This window comes from Salarias fasciatus, chromosome 10, assembly GCF_902148845.1.
Source record: "Salarias fasciatus chromosome 10, fSalaFa1.1, whole genome shotgun sequence".
NCBI classification, from domain to species: Eukaryota; Metazoa; Chordata; class Actinopteri; order Blenniiformes; family Blenniidae; genus Salarias; species Salarias fasciatus.
The window spans coordinates 23,019,709-23,036,512 of NC_043754.1; the positions used below are offsets into that span (position 1 = coordinate 23,019,709).

Sequence of the window (16,804 nt, forward strand, 5' to 3'; positions counted from 1 at the left end):
TAGAGTTAGCAGTGAAGAGCCACCACACCACCCCCACCTCAGCATGTGTGCTCAAAACCGACATTTTGGATCTTCCTTTAAACCTTATCTCTAGTGTTGTGGCCGGCTGAAAAGGTTGCTTAAAAGCTCCTGTTAATTTAATTTCTATGGTCAATACAACATTATTGACATTACAATGTCCTCTCTTTGTCTGTTTTTTTTTTCTGTTAGGATGCAAATGACCAGGTCAGTGAAACTCCAGTGGTAATCCTCGGCATTGATGAGCAGCCTCAACTCAACCCATCCAGAGTGCGCATGGTCTTGGAAGGGCATGTGGTGATGGAGGAGCTGGAAGACCTGCCACAGACTTTCTGTGTCCTTTTTGGACTGATTTATGCATTGCACTTGGATTACCCCAAGTGCATGAAAAACACTTCCACTTTATTCAACAGGTCATGCTAAACCTGGGCAGAGGTGAGCTGAAACCCAAAATTCAATCTTTGATTAATCAACTATCTGTGTACAACAGGGGTCTGCATTATTGCAGCACTGCTCTGGATCTGAGTTCTGTAATGTTGCACTTTATAACGTACCATGTTTACTGTGGCATTGTTTGATATGCAGGTTTTTTATGTATTGCCTCTGATTTTTCTGTTTGATTCCATCCCGATTGATGTATGATTCATGTTATCAGCACTGATGTAGCAATTTGGTTCCATTGCTATTTCAAGCTACATTATGTTTTATGGTGTTGACGCTGATTTTTTAGTATAATTCCATGTTGATTGTTGTATGTTTGTGTTAATAACACTGATCTACTTTCAATCCTATTGGATTGGCAATAATTTTGTAGATTTAATGCCATCCTGATTCACAACAGTGCATGTAAAACACCTTCCACTTCCCTCAGCAGATCAGGTCCAACTTGGGCAGAGGTGAGGTGAAACCTAAAATTCAATCTTTGAAGAATTAACTATGTGTTTAAAACAGCGGTCTGAATACTTATACCACTGTTCTGGATTTCAGTGCTTGGTTATTTGTAATGTTGCACTTTAAAAATACCATTACTAGGCACTGTCTGATATGCAAGTTTTTTTATGCATTGCTACTGATTTTGTGATTTGCTTCCATGCTGATTGGTGTGTGATTTGTGTTATAAGCACTGATAAATAATAAATAGCATTCCATTCAAATAATAAATAGCATTCCATAAAAAAAAAAAAAAAATCCCCACATCTGCACCCATACTACGGCTGTCGGGGGGGGGGGGGTCACTTATGTGGCCGCGTACCTCGTAGTAACACTCGGAGTGACGTTTAAGACATAGCGCCCCCACGCTTCAATGGTGAGGACATGTACTGCATGCAGGCCGGATTCTTTATTACAGTGAAACAGTGATGCGCAAATCATACATTAAAATTGGCCTAATTCTGCATATAATCCATGATTACGATCATACAATAATAATAATAGAATAAAGGAAAAACACGGGGGAAACAGCATTTTACCAACATTTGGGGGCCCCCTTAAAATTTCACAACTCGTGTTTTCAGGGGGGCTGATGTCCCATCAAGGAGGGCTGAGACCCCCCTGGCCTCCCTGTAGTTCACACCCTGCCTGTACCCCCAACCAACCACCTCCCCAACCCTTCTGCTGACGAACAGTTGGGCTAGCCTGGTGCGCGCTGAGAGAAGCTGCGAAGGGCTGATCTGCTGGACTGATGCAACTGTCTTATGTCTTTGCTGTTTCTGTCCGTGGGTTTGTTTTTTTTTTTTTTGGTCCCTCACACTAACTTTGTTTCCCCTAGGAAGCACGGTCTGTAATGATGTACCTTTTTTTGACCCCCCTGCCCCACCCCACCACCACCACCAGATTTTTTTGGAGAAAGTCTGGGACTCCGAAAGTGTCCCCCAAGAATGGAAAGAGGGTATCATTATCTCAGTCTACAAAAACAAAGGTGACTCCCGTGATCACCCTACTGTTGGTCCCCTCAAAAGTATTCACGTCTGTCCTACTACAACACATCCGGTCACACCTTCTCTCGGTCAGGCGTCCTCAGCAGGCAGGCTTCACTCCTGGTTGCTCTACGACTGACTGCATCCTCGCTCTCCGGATTATGGCTCAACGAAGAAGAGAATACCGAAAAGCGCTATTCACAGCTTACGTCGACCTTAAAGGTGCTTTTGACTCCTTGGACAGCTCAGCTTTATGGCTACTCCTTCAGGGCATTGGCATTCCAAGTAAATACACGAACATTCTAAGAGACCTCTATACTGATACTACATGTCGTATTCACGCAGATGGATCGCTATCCGATCCCTTCACAACGACATCTGGAGTTTGTCAAGGATGCGTCGCTGCCCCGAACCTCTTCAACATAGCAATCGATTACTGGATAAACAGCACCTTAGCACGTAGCCCAGACATTGGAGTTAAATGCCATTCCCGCATCACTGACCTCTGTTATGCAGACGATGTTGTTATGTTCGTGGAGCTTATTGACACCATCTCTGATGCTCTTGTCATCCTCCAAGAAGAAGCGACACCTCTCGGACTCACTATAAACTGGGCCAAAACCAAGTTACAATCCCTCTCCGACTTCCTACAACCACTTCAAACTGCTGCTAATGATCAAGTCAAGGTAGTAGATGATTTTATTCATCTTGGAGCCAAAATCACTTCCGTTTGTTCTTCCGACTCAGAGATCATAAGACGCTTGCAACTTGCCTGCAGCTCCTTTGGACCCCTGCACCCCGTATGGCGACATAGCAACATCTGATTAGCTACCAAGATACGCCTGTTAAATTTAGTTGTACTCCCCGTTCTCCTCTACGGGAGTGAAACATGGACACTTTCACATGAACAAACAAGATGACTGGACGCTTTTCACCACAACTGCCTTTGCTACAAGCTACACTGAAGACCTGATGACATGAGTGGAGTCTGGTGTGGTCCTGCTTGGTTGGAATGAAAACCTGCAGCCACGCGGCCCTTTCTGGCACGAGTTTGAGACCCCTGATGTAGATCAAAGCACAAGGGAGGATTAACATTTCCTATTTTTTTTATTTATCATTGGGTTTCATTGATTTGGACCTTTACCTTCTGGTTAGGTGTATCGACACCAGTATCTGATTGGCTGGAGATGGAACGAGAAGACTGTTTCCCATATTCTTTGGGGTCAGTCTTATTAGCTCCAATCGGGATCGATACACTCTCATACAATAATAATCTTATTATACATAGCATGATTTGCATTTGGAATACAATCAAGTCAAATTTGAGTTTAAAACAGATCTCTCTTTCATTACTGGAAATCCAACTTTTTCTCCCTCACATCAGGATAGAGCCTTCTTGACTTGGAATGAAAAAGGCATTTATTGTATTGGAGATTTGTAAAAGAAAAAAGGCATTTTAGCTTCATTTACACGGCTACAGAAGAAATACAAACTAGAGAGTAACAGTGTTTTTTTCTACATTTGCATATCAGAGATTACATGAGAAAGAATTTTAAAATGTTATGAGACCGAAACCCAATCGATACTTGACAAATGTTTAAAACTCTCTCCCAATGAAAATAAATCGACTTCCGCCATCTTTAATGAGCTTTTATCATTCAGCCCCCGTCCTCTTAAAATTACAAGCATAGGTGGGAAGAGGAGTTCAGTAATCCCTTTCCAGAGGATAGATGGGAGAAAAGCCCCAAAAGAATCCACACCTGTTCAAATACTACTAGACACTGTTTCATCCAATTCAAAATCATACACAGGCTTCACTGCTCAAAAAAATACAGTAGATGTGTCACTGATAGGTGATTGGTGCCAATCTTCAGTGCAACCCTTCTCCATACTTTTGCTTCATGCTCAAATGTTCAACCTTTTTGGATTGATGTCTGCAGTATTGTGTCTGAAATTAATAATAATAATCCTAATAAGTTTTATATAGTGCTTTTCTGGACACTCAAAGACACTTTACATTATTCATTCATACCACACTGGGTGGTGGTAAGCTACTATTATAGCCCTGGGGCAGACTGACCGAAGCAAGGCTGCCAATCTGCACCATCAGCCCCTCCAACCACCACCTCTCACGCTTAGGCAAGGTGGGTGAAGTGTCTTGCCCAAAGACACGACAGTTTCACACCTGCGGGAGTGGGGATCGAACTGCCAACCTTCTGGTTATGAGACGACTTGCTGTACCAACTGATCCACTGTTGCCCCATTACAAAATCCTTGATCAAACCGGAATCATTGATCAATCAACAACGCCACAAATGACTAATTTACTAAAAATGGGTTAATCACAGAAAATGAACTGAGAGAAGTTTGAATTATAAATTAAATAAACTTGTCATTTATTAATTAATAACTCCGAGGCACTTGATTATTTCTTTTGTGGTGTAATATGACTTTGATAAGATGCAGTTTAATAGGTTATAATAATAATAATGATAATGATAATTAGAATAATAATAATACTAATACTAATACTACTACTACTACTACTACTACTACTAATAATAATAATAATAATAATAATAATAATCAGCTTTACTTATATAGCACCTTAATAGAACAGCAAGTCACACGGTGCTTTATAAAAGCATAAAACAACAAGGAATAAAAACAAAGCAGAAATCAACTGAAACAAAAAGAGATAAACAACAAATCACACAAAAGCAAGTTTAAAAAGATGGGTCTTGAGCTGCTTTTTAAAAGTGTCAACAGTGTCCGCTGTTCTTAGCTTTGGTCAGAGGGAGTTCCACAGAGTGGGTCCCACAACCTCAAACGCACCATCTCCTTTAGTTTTCAGCCTTGAACGAGGAGCTACCAGCAGGCCCTGATCGGAGGACCTCAGGGACCTGCTGGGGACATAAAGCTGTAGCAGATCTCTGATGTAGGCCGGTGCCTGACCATGCAGAGCTCTGTAAGTCACCACAAGGACTTTAAATTGTATCTAGAATTTAATGGGGAGCCAGTGAAGAGCAATTAAAATTGGAGTCACATGGGACCTCCTGGAGGTCCTGGTCAGCAGTCTGGCAGCGGCGTTTTGGACCACCTGCAGGCGATCCAGAGACGCTTTGCTGAGGCAGGTAATCCAGACGTGATAATACAAACACATGGATTAACATCTCCATCTCAGCTTGGGACACGATGGGACTGAGTTTGGCTGTGTTCCTCAACATGAAAAAGCAAGAGCGAATCAGATGTTTCACATGTTGATCCAGAGTCAGAGCCTGCTCCACAGTGACACCCAGGACTTTAACGGAAGGTTTAACCATGGAGGTATGGAAACATAAACCATCTTTGATCCTAGGGACAAGACTTGGAGGAGCAGAGATGAGAAATTCAGTTTTGTCAGAATTTAGCTGCAAAAGGTGATTAGCCATCCAGTTTTTTATCGCTGTCACACAGTCACTTAGGACTGATAGTGAGGAAAGGTTGTGGGGAGTAAAGGAAAAACAAAGCTGAATATCATCAGCATAGCAATGATAAGAGATACCTTTGAACTGATTTATTATTTTCCCAAGAGGAAGCGAGTACAAGGCAAATAGAACTGGACCAAGGACTGAACCTTGGGGCACACCACATCGGAGGGGTTCAGCTCTGATTATCACTGGGTAATGCAGGAATCCTTTTGTAGATTTGAAAGAGCTGCCACTCCAGCTCCTGTTAAAGCTCCAGATACAACTCCTACTGGACCACCAGACATTCCAAAATATGCTCCAGTAGTCATGCAAGCAAAAATGGTCCTCTTATCACTCTCAGCCTGTCTTCTAGCTTCTCCCTGCATTATTTGAGGGTCTTCTCTGATAATTTTCAAGATGATCTCTCTGATGGCTCTCTCAACTTCCTCCAGCATCTCGTTGGTAAAGCATCCTCCTCCATTCCTCTGAACCATCAGGTGGATCTTCTTCAGCAGCTCTCTGACTTGTTCTGGATCTTTCTCCCTGTTGTTGAAGACATGATATCCTCCATGACACTGACGGACGAAGTTACGAAGATTTGGATTTTCACTGATGAAGGTTTCAATGGACTTTCCTTCAAACTCCAGATCATCTCCGTGGGTGAACAGGACCATGGTGTACTCTGATGCTTTTTCTCCAAACAGCCTCTGGATGAGTTTTACTGTCTGTTGTTCCTCTTTTGTGAATCTGCTGGGCTGGATCACCACCAGGAAGACATGAGGACCAGGAGCAGCCAGTGAGATGCATTTTGCTATCTCTCTCGTCGCCTCCTCTTCAGTCATCTTGGTGTCAAACAGACCAGGAGTATCGACCACAGCCAGACTCTGACCTTCAAACTTGGCTCTTTCCTTCTTGCACTCTGAGGTCACTGCAGCTGAAGACATCTGGGCGTCAAACACCTTCTTTCTCAACAGAGTGTTTCCTGTGGAACTTTTTCCAGCTCCAGTTTTTCCAACCAGAACCATCCTGAGTTCTGGAAGCTCCTTCCCTGTTGGAGAATCAGATAAAAACATGAATTATGTTATCAGGAACAGTCTTTTATTCTCCTTTCATGCTTTGTTCATTGTTTTCCATGATATGAATCATTTAATATGAGTCTTAATTGCTTGCTTTCATGTATTTTCAGTTTCTTTGTAAATCAGTGTGAAATATGTTGTGTCTGAATGTTGCTATTGAAATAAATTTGCCGAACCTAAACAGAGCTACTTCTAGAAGGAATATATGAGTGGGCAGTGAGAAATGAGAATGGAGCACATGGTGGAGGTGTGCAGGTGGGTTGGGGGTAATGTAACTGAATTGCACTTTGTTCTCCACCCTACGACCTGTCCAACATGGGTGTCCCACCTGAAGACTCAGCTTCTGCTGGTGGAGCTCTAAAGTCATATACAGTGTTCGATCTCAGGCCGATAAGTCTGGTAGTCCAAGTGTTCACGAGCAAAGCCCCAAGCCTGAGGCTGTATAAAGAGAGACAAAGCAACCTGGCTCCAAAATGAGGCAGTACCCGACGACAGCCTACAAAACAAAACAAAAACTTAAAGTTGGTTAAAGGAATATTTCACTCAAGCAACGACTTGGCCTCATTTTCTACTCACCTTCATGCTGAGCAACACTCTGGAGCACTTTTTTGATGTCTCAAATGCAGCCGGAGATCTGGGGGGATTTTCGTTGTCAACAAACTTCCATATAAAAGGGACCAATAGAGCCCGAAAGAAAAAGGTCCGTAAAGTCCACAAAACGTGCCTATTTTCCTTCATACTGCTCGTCCGCTGTAATCCAAGTGTCCTGAGCGGGTAACATCCATAATTAATTCGAAACAAGGTCATTTAGTACATTTTTGGAGCCGAAACAGTGCTCTCTCGTATTTCCGCAGTGCACGTTGGCGCACGCACCCTGAACTATGGAAGCCGCGGCAGACCAAGCCAGATGCTTGCGCGCTTTCAGCAGGACACCGTAGTCAAAGTTTTAAAACAGTAGCCAATCACTTTTGTGACTGTCCAGAGCTCGGTCACTCACAGCAGAATATAAACAGCTCCACTTTTTATTCTATACTTGCAATTTATCAGAGTAGTCGCTGAAATTGTGCAAGCGTCTGGCTTGGTCTGCCGCGGCTTCCATAGTGCAGGGAGTGCGTGTTGACGTACACTGGTGAAGTACAATATAGCACTGTTTAGGCTCTAAAAATGTACTAAATGACCTCGTTTCAAATTAATTATGGACGTTACCCGCTCAGGACACTTGGATTACAGCGGACGAGCAGTATGAAGGAAAATAGGCATGTTTTGTGGACTTTATGGACCTTTTTCTTTCGGGCTCTACTGGTCCCTGTTATATGGAAGTTTGTTGACAACGAAAATCCCCCCAGATCTCCGGCTGCATTTGAGACATCAAAAAAGTGCTCCGAAGTGTTGCTCAGCATGAGGGTGAGTAGAAAATGAGGCCAAATTGTTGTTTGGGTGAAATATTCCTTTAAACCTCATGTTCAGGCCACAACACCTCAGAAAAACATCATTTGTTTTGGGGGAACACAACATATCTACTGTTAATACTATATATATATATATATATAAAAGAAAAATTACAGAAAAAAAACTGGACAATAGAGTCCTTTGAGGGGCTTTTTGAGCAGTTAAACCAGGAACTAGTCATAGTTACAATGAACCAACACCGAATTAAAACTAGTTAACAAACTGAATAACTTTGTAAAATAATTATAGCAGAACTTAATGTTAATGTCAGCTCCTTAATGGAAACCTGCTGAAAGCCTGGAAGGATCTGTCAATCATTCCAGAGCTGACCTGTCAATCAAATAGCCACGCCCCCTCTGGGCGACAGTCGCTCAGTTGGTAGAGCAGGTCATTTTATAACCGGAATGTTGGCAGTTCGATCCCCGCAGGCGTAAAACTGTTGTGTCTTTGGGCAAGACACTTCACCCACCTTGCCTGAGTATGAAAGTTGTGAGGTGGTGGTCGGTGGGGCCGATGGCGCAGATTGGCAGCCTCGCTTCTGTCAATCTGCCCCAGGGCAGCTGTGGCTACAACAGTAGCTTATCACTACCCAGTATGGAGAGAATGAATAATGGAATAATGCAATGTAAAGCGTCTTTGAGTGTCCAGAAAAGTGCTATATAAAACCAATGCATTATTATTTTATTATTATTATTATGAAAACTTGAAGGTTCTATATAAAATTCAATACTTGTATTTTCACATGGACCACCAGATCTCTCTTCCAGACCATGAAATGTAATGAAAAAAAACCAACTCTGAGCTGCAGAAACTCAGCCGATCCAGTTTTATTGATGTTTCATTTTGAACTGGAGTCTATGGAGTCACAGCCTTTTTGGAGCAGCCCCTGGTGGACACTGTCATATTGCAAGGCATTGACACTTCCGGGGTGGACTTCTTGTTTTGGAGCCACATGCTTTGTCCTTTATTTACACCGTTGGTGGTCGAGAGATGTGCCGACGTGCCGCCATCTTGGAGAGGGGGTCAGAGAAGCAGCACTGCACGAAAGTGGATGGAGGTCAGGGCTTCTCCTTCATCTTAAAGTAGAATTATTCACTGATGTATCACAGATTTCCAAACAGTTTGATTTGTTAGAAATGGCACACCTGTAGCTCTGACACAGAATGTTTAGATGTTTTAAAAACAAAATCCAACACAATATAATTGGAAAAGATGCTGGACTTTTGTCCCTCTTATGGATGTTCTAATAAAACCAGATACTGTAGAATCACTTTTCAGTGGCAAAGTGTATGTAAAGAATAACCTGGAGAGAGCTGGTTGTTAAATAGAGAAATAAATCCAGACAGGACAGACTGAATCCCTCCACTGTGCCTGCAGGTCCTTCACATAAAATATAGCTCACTATACATTATTCCACATATTACACAGCTTCTTCCTGGTGAAATGACTGAATTGAGACCCTTTTTTGGCGGCAATATATTAAATACATGAATTGCTTATTCCTACTAATCAGGTTTCGAAACAAACCATAAAAAATACTGATCCAAATCATCAACTCGTTCATTCTGATACATTTTGAGCTTTTGCATATTTTGTATTCTGTTTTATTTTATTTTATTCGCATTAAAAACCACCATAGGCAGCTGATGTCAGTGGATGCTAAACCTGACCAAAAGAAGACGATGCTGCACAGGCTGCGAAGAAGACTGGAGGAAGAGCAGAATACATCTGGATGAGAGACACTGACACTGGACTCTATGGCCAGAACACAAAACCTGCAGTAAACGGGCATTAACACAATTGCCAAACTCAAATAATGCCAGGGTTTGGAGTTGTAATTTAGATTGTTTTAATTTAATAAGAACTTTTAGGTAATAATTTAATTTAATTTCCTTCTTGTCCCCAGATAAGTACTTCTACGTGTCATTTCACAGAGCATTTTATGCTCTGTGTGTGTGTGTGTGTGTGTGTGTGTGTGTGTGTGTGTGTGTGTGTGTGTGTGTGTGTGTGTGTGTTAAAGCGCCCACTACGGTGTTACAAATTAACTGGTTCCCTTGCTAACTGCTGACCTACTTCCTTCAGCATTTCCTGCTGCTGCTGCTCGTAGCAGCAGATGTTTAAATCAGACTCATAAAAGGTCTGACGCAGCTTTTTGTCTGGTTTTTAACATCTCCCAGCAACAAGGGACGTGAAAGAAGCCCAGTCGCCAACTAACAGAGAAACGAGTTCGTCCGAAACAGCGGCTCTGCTCCCGTTTCCAGACGCTCCTCCTCCGCTAAGTTTGCTGCTGCGTTCAGGTGACTGAAGCATGCGGCGTAAAACTGAAACTCGGAGATGTCGTCAGTCTTCCACATGAACGCAGCGGTGACAGCTGGACTCATAAGGCACACAGGAGACACGGGAAGGAAGCCGAGACAGTTTGCACCTCGGAACGGCTCTCAGACAGCTGTAAACCAGCTCTCCTCGTTCACTTAAAAGAGCCGTTCAGAGGAACGACTCGGTCAGTGAACGTCACACCAGGAGCAGCAGCAGTGCAGAGCAGTTTGCACGGTGGGAAAGAGGAAAGAAGAGAATAAACTTATCTGTTTTGTGCCTGTTCCAGTGGATGTTTCAGCTACTGTAGTAAATCTTGTCTGGATTCAGTTTGTGGAAAATCTGTTTTTATTTTTCTCTCCCCCTCTTGCTCCAGCAGAGAGCCAGTCTCGCCCTAAACTGCAAACTTTCTCTCACTGAAGTCATGTCAGTGAGAAAGAGAAATACGGAGAATGTAGAACGTTTTCTTTAGTGGAGAAGCTGAAACTGAGTTTAGAAAACCGTGTTTATATGAAATCAATTGTACTTACAGTCCAGGGAAGCGATCTTTGAGTCCATTTTGTGTCAGAAGCAGCTGATGAAGGTGAGGTAGTGTCTCTGCTGGAAGTCAGTCAAATAGTTTCACTTTCAGCTTTCCTCTGTATTTTTGTCTGACTCTGAACATGTGACGACAGGATGTTTTGACTACTTTCAACTGCTATTAAATGAGGGTGTGACGATACACTCAGCTCATGAGACAAAGATGAGACACGATATTGGGTTTGTGATCACAACACGAGACGAGATTTCCACTTTTGAGAAAACTAAAATGACAACATATGACTGGAAAAATAGATGTATTATTTAACAGTCACAAAACATTGCAGTTGCATTTTGAAATGTTTTATAATTTGTGTATATGCACGGCGTGAGTATGAACTTCTTTCCACAAACAAAACTAAATATTTCCTTTTTTAACGGGACATAATCTGCTTTTTTCTCTTTGTGAAGAGTTTCTTATTGTAGTATGTGTTGCTGTAGCCTCATTATGAAGTTCAAATTTGAAAATGGTCTGTTTCCTCCCTGTCTTGCGACACCACGTTTTGTGAAAATGCCTGCTGAAATGGTCGAGTTTGTACGGTGGCCGACAGGTGCAAACGCGCTGCAAACACACATGCAAGAGAAAAATGCTGCAATCACAGAAAACAAATGCAAGAAAAAAAACACATGCAAGAAAAAAAACATGCAAGAAAAAAAACACATGCAAGAAAAAAAAAACACATGCAAGAAAAAAAAAACGCTGCAAGAGAAAAAACCGCTGCAAACACAGAAAACACTTGCAAAAGAAAAATGCTGCAAATTCAATCCACAACGGAAGTGCGCCAGGTAGCTCCAAGAAGAAGAATAAGAAAAAAGTACGGAAGCCCTACAAGGACATGGTCAAATACTTTTAAAAACAAAAAAATTCCTCCGCTTTGCCGTGATAACGAGTTAATTTCGGTGGTTTATCGAGAAGTCGACTTATTTTTCCACGTTGTCTCGACAAAACGACTATACGGTGAACCGGAAATCCCAGTCTTTCACCAGACAGCGACACTCCGCTCCATGGACCACAGACAGGTGAGTTCAGCCTGTTTATGAGTTTTTTGTACTGTTACTCATTTCTGAATAACTTATATGATGCACGCAAATCAAACAACTGTCTGTCCAGCATTTGCACAGTGGAACTGCGATATTTATTAGCCTCCTGATGCAGGACCTGTGTGTTTTCTAGTGTCTGACCCAGACTGTGTCTGTTCTGGAGCAGCTCAAAGAACTGCAACAACCTCACCAAATTCACCAGGAAAGCTTTTCCATGCTGCTTCATGCAGACAGACATGTGACTTGTAAGAAAAATAGTCGAGCAGTGAGTTAAAAGCGGATGGCGACAAAATCAAAGACAGCAAGCAGACTGCTGGAGAAACCTGTTGCAGGAGTTCTAATCAGTGTAAAACTTAAGTGGGGATGTGGTTGATAAGGGTCTCATTCAGTTCTGCTTTGTTTCATTTTTCCCCCAATACTTTTGATTTTCAAGTTTTATAGTGAAAGATAAACAAAAGATAGCATAAGAACACAGCTCAAAACACAAACACACCCATTCACACCTGGTAGACCTGTCCTGCACCAAATGACTCATATAGCCTATGCACATACATGTACACACACACACACACACACACACACACACACACACACACACACACACACACACACACACACACACAACCAAGTGGCATGCACAGAACACTGATAATGGCAAGAAAGAAAATAGTAGTAGTTTGAATGTCATGTCCAGTTCTGCTGTAACATCTCTTTTCATTAACTCACTCACATGCTCACTAACTCACTTTCATTTACTCACTTATTCACTTTTACTGACCGATGTCTTGTGTCTTTTTTATTTTACAGAAGGAGCTGGACGTCGTGATGACAATGTGGAACACCGGGATCCAGCCAGGCACTAAAAGATACGATCCCTTCCATGGAAAACCTTTCCTCTGTATCATGTACCAGAACTTTACCGAGCTCGGGACTCCGTCCAGCCAGTGGACAGAGGGAACATTGTCTTGGAAGAGGACATCTGTCTTTGGAAAACTGACTTTGTCTGTGCTCCAGGTCTTCACCAGCTCTGCCTTGTGGTCATGAACAAACTGAATCTTGAGGCAGGTCATAATGCTGCTGAGGCAACCAGACTGTACAGACAGCTGAGGTCTTAATGAGAGCACGGCTGTCAGAGTCAGATTAACCCCCACCTACCAAAACTGTTGCCACAACAGCTAATGTTAAAAACTTGAGCCTACCGCTTTGAGCACACTTCCATTTCCAGTTTTTTATACACACCTGTTTTCTGATTTTTTTCTTTTTTTACAGTGTTAGTTTGTATGAAACATATCATGGATGCACTGAAACAAATAAATGTGTTCAATTTTAATGTGGGATGTTTGCATGTCCTCTAAGTCCAACTATGCTTCACAAATATCCACAGTTTCTTAAAAAAAAAAATCCATTGTATATGCTTAACTGTGGCATTATTTAATACTGAAGTAACACTCGAGATCCATGTGTGCTTGTTTATTTTGAAAGGTCAAACCATCATCAGGTCATGTTAAATAGTTTATTTTTATAGGACAGTCTCAAAAAATGCTTGAATATTTATCATTTTTGTAGATATTTTGATTTACACATCAAAGCAACCAAGATGTCAGACATGTAGCCTAATAAAGGTTGATGTCAGCTGGTTTATCTGAATCTTACACCTGTGTGGCAACAGTGTGACGGAACAAATGGTTAACTTCAAACCTAAAACCAGGCATTTCAGTTTATGGTACAGCCAAATCTACACCACGGCTAAATTTCAGTTAAGATCTATAAATTTGCGTGAATTGAATCTGTTGTTTTGACTGATTTGTTGAGTCAGTCAGTTTTTATGAAGAGTATCTCTTTATAAAGATAAAACTGTCCAGAAAAGGTTGTTTAATTGTTCTTATATATATGCATTTATACCCTCAAATGGAGGCTGATGTACTCAAATATTTGTGACAATGTCAGTTCAGTTCAGTTCAGTTTATTCATTTGTCCCTTGGAGGGCGATTCAGTGTGCAGTAAGTTCACGTTCATACATAACATAAATATACAAGACAACATAAAAGCATAACAAACCTCGGTGCATAATCAGCTCCAGTACAAATAAAAAGCAGATCAGCAAGGTGGACCCATAAAACCAAGCTGTGCGAAACATTCAAGACGGCAAACAAGAAATGACAAACCACTGTCAGAAAATGTGCAGTAGTTGCATAGTAAAGCATGGAGACTGGTAGACATGCTTTTACTTCCTCTTCTTCTCGGCATTTAAAGCGCGGATGGAGTGAGGCACAAAGGAAAATTTATATCTGTTTTTAGTAGCTTGAGGGACTGTGAAGCGGAGGCCAGAGGGAAGGAGCTTATACTCCTGATGCAGAGGGTGGGTTTCGTCTCTGCAAATGTTCTTGGCTTTCTTAAGCAGGTGAATATTATAAATTTCCTCCAGGCTGCTGAACTTCACCCCGGCTACTTTGGAAGCAACACGCACAATTTTCCCTAAGGAGTTTTTGTCCTTCACAGTAACATTAACGTACCAACAAAGGATACAAAAGGAAATAACGGACTCGATATAAGCACAGTAAAACATTTTCATCAGGCCTCTGTCTACCTGGAATTTAGCGAGCTTCCTCAGACAAAATAGGCACTGCTGACCCTTTTTACAGAGCATGTCACAGTTCTCATCAAATTTGAGCGAGTTATCTATTATAGTGCCCAAATATTTGTAGCTGCTCACCAGTTCAACTCCCTGATTGTGAACGACACTGCGATGAGGAGCCTGAGTCGTACGTCTGAAGTCAATACAGACTTCCTTAGTTTTAGTAACGTTGATCTGTAAAAAGAAATCATCGCACCAGGATACAAAATCGTCAAGTACCTGGCCGTGGCTGACCTCCTCATCATGGAGCAGGCTGACTATAACAGAGTCATCCGCATACTTTATAATGAATCTGTTTGTGTGACGACTACAACAGTCATTAGTATACAAAATGTAAAGAAGTGCAGACAGGACACAGCCTTGAGGTGAACCGGTTGAGGATGATAAAAGGCTGGACAATGTTCCATTCACTCTGACTTGTTGTGATCTGTTAGTGAGGAAGTCAAGAATCCAACCCACAAGACACGCATCTAGACCAAACAAGTCCATGAGTTTCTCTACTAGGATGTGAGGCTGGATCGTGTTGAAAGCTGATGAAAAATCACGAGTGCATGACACTCATGTGGGCTCAGGAGCACAGCTGTGATTCATAAAATCATAGATAGGAACCAAAATAATTTGACTGGAAGACTTTACAAAAAACTGGCTTGAATTTGAAACCATTTAATACAAAAATAGAATCTTTGTTGACAATGATATTCTACAATAAAACTATTCAGGATCTGACAAGATTTTGTCATGAAAATAAAACGGCATGAAACTGAACAAGAGCAGAAAGTGTAAAGATGGCCTCCACACGGCTCCAGGAGGAGGAAGAGACTTTGACAGGGTTTCCTCATCCTTCATCCCACCAGCATCTTTGTCCACCTGTCAGTAAAAACAAAAACTGAAGTTACAAAATAAAAAAACATATAATCAGGAAGCAGTCTTGGCTGCATTACTTGTCATCAATAGGATAACGCCTGTAAAGCTGTAACACAGCAGAACCTTCCTGCACTCAGCATCCAGTGCAACACGTTTTTTTTTTCCAAGTCAGGAAAAACTTAAATTTCACTCTGGTTCATTTCAAGTCCCAATTTCTAATTTACTGTTCCAATAATTGATTCATTTTAATTTCATTTTGAGAAAAAACACAAAACTGCTTCACTATGAATTCAGACAAAACATTAGCAAATGTATTCTATTTTATTTGGATGTTTGAGACTTCCAAATACATCTAAAGTTTATCAAGCAAGTTACAGCCACCTTGCTCTTGTAACTCAACATTACCTGTGACTGATGATTCTGTCAACAGTGACTCATTTGAAACGACTTTTTTCTGTAATGAATATATGGCCAAAGTGGCTATTCTGCTATATGTATATAACTGAAAAAAACACCAAAACAGTACAGTTGTCAGGGTGGGAAGCAGGGGAAAAGAAGTATTTGATTATCACATAAGTACAGAAAGCTTACCTGGTGAATTTGGTGAGGTTGTTGCAGTTCTTTGAGCTGCTCCAGAACAGACACAGTCTGGGTCAGACACTAGGAAACACACAGGTCCTGCATTAGGAGGCTAAATATCGCAGTTCCACTGTGTAGATGCTGGACAGACAGTTGTTTGATTTGCGTGCATCGTATAAGTTATTCAGAAATGAGTAACAGTACAAAAAACTCATAAACGGGCTGAACTCACCTGTCTGTGGTCCGTGGAGCGGAGCGTCGCTGTCTGGTGAAAGACTGGGATTTCCGGTTCACCGTATTGTCGTTTTGTCGAGACAACGTGGAAAAATAAGTCGACTTCTTGATAAACCACCGAAATTAACTCGCTATCACGGCAAAGTGGAGGAATTTTTTTTTTTAAAAAGTATTTGACCATGTCCTTGTAGGGCTTCCGTACTTTTTCTTCTTCTTCTTCTTCTTGGAGCGACCTGGCGCACTTCCGTTGTGGATTGAATTTGCAGCATTTTTCTCTTGCAAGTGTTTTCTGTTGCAATAGAAATGGTTCCTGGCATAAACAGTAAATGAATGGGTGACTGTCAAATCTGATTTGAATTTTAATTGTTACATCAGGGTTTTTGCTTCAACGGTGTTTACGTGTAAGATGGAAGGGCAAAAGAGATTTGAGTTTTTGTGTGACCAATGTGCATAATATGTGTGGATCTACATAGATATGATATGTGAATGTTGTGTATCTCTACTGACCTAGGAGCGGTCTTGTATTGTTTGTTTGTTGTTATGTTATGTATTTGTTTGTGTTTTTGTTTTTGGAATTTGTATATGGATTGTTTTGTAGATAATGTGGCTGCTTTGACACATTGTGAAGATGTTGTATGGACCCCAGGAAGA

General features: G+C 41.5%; 1 protein-coding gene across 3 annotated transcripts; it reads right to left on the reverse strand.

Moving 5' to 3' along the window:
* Positions 1 to 1,699: 1,699 nt before the first annotated feature.
* Positions 1,700 to 10,832, reverse strand: LOC115395807 (GTPase IMAP family member 9-like). 3 transcript variants are annotated; one of them, XM_030101463.1, is made up of 3 exons: positions 10,752 to 10,814; positions 6,788 to 6,955; positions 1,700 to 6,431 (listed from the first exon to the last, which is right to left on the reverse strand). In XM_030101463.1, the coding sequence occupies exons 1-3, from the start codon at positions 10,777 to 10,779 to the stop codon at positions 5,590 to 5,592; spliced, it is 1,038 nt and encodes a 345-aa protein (XP_029957323.1). In that variant the 5' UTR covers positions 10,780 to 10,814; the 3' UTR covers positions 1,700 to 5,589. The 3 variants fall into 3 exon arrangements, 2 of the variants coding, with proteins under 2 accessions (XP_029957323.1, XP_029957324.1); XM_030101464.1 differs by lacking the exon at positions 6,788 to 6,955 and having other exon boundaries at positions 10,752 to 10,831; XR_003932304.1 differs by lacking the exons at positions 1,700 to 6,431; positions 6,788 to 6,955 and adding an exon at positions 8,532 to 10,637 and having other exon boundaries at positions 10,752 to 10,832.
* Between the last annotated feature and the right edge of the window lie 5,972 nt (positions 10,833 to 16,804).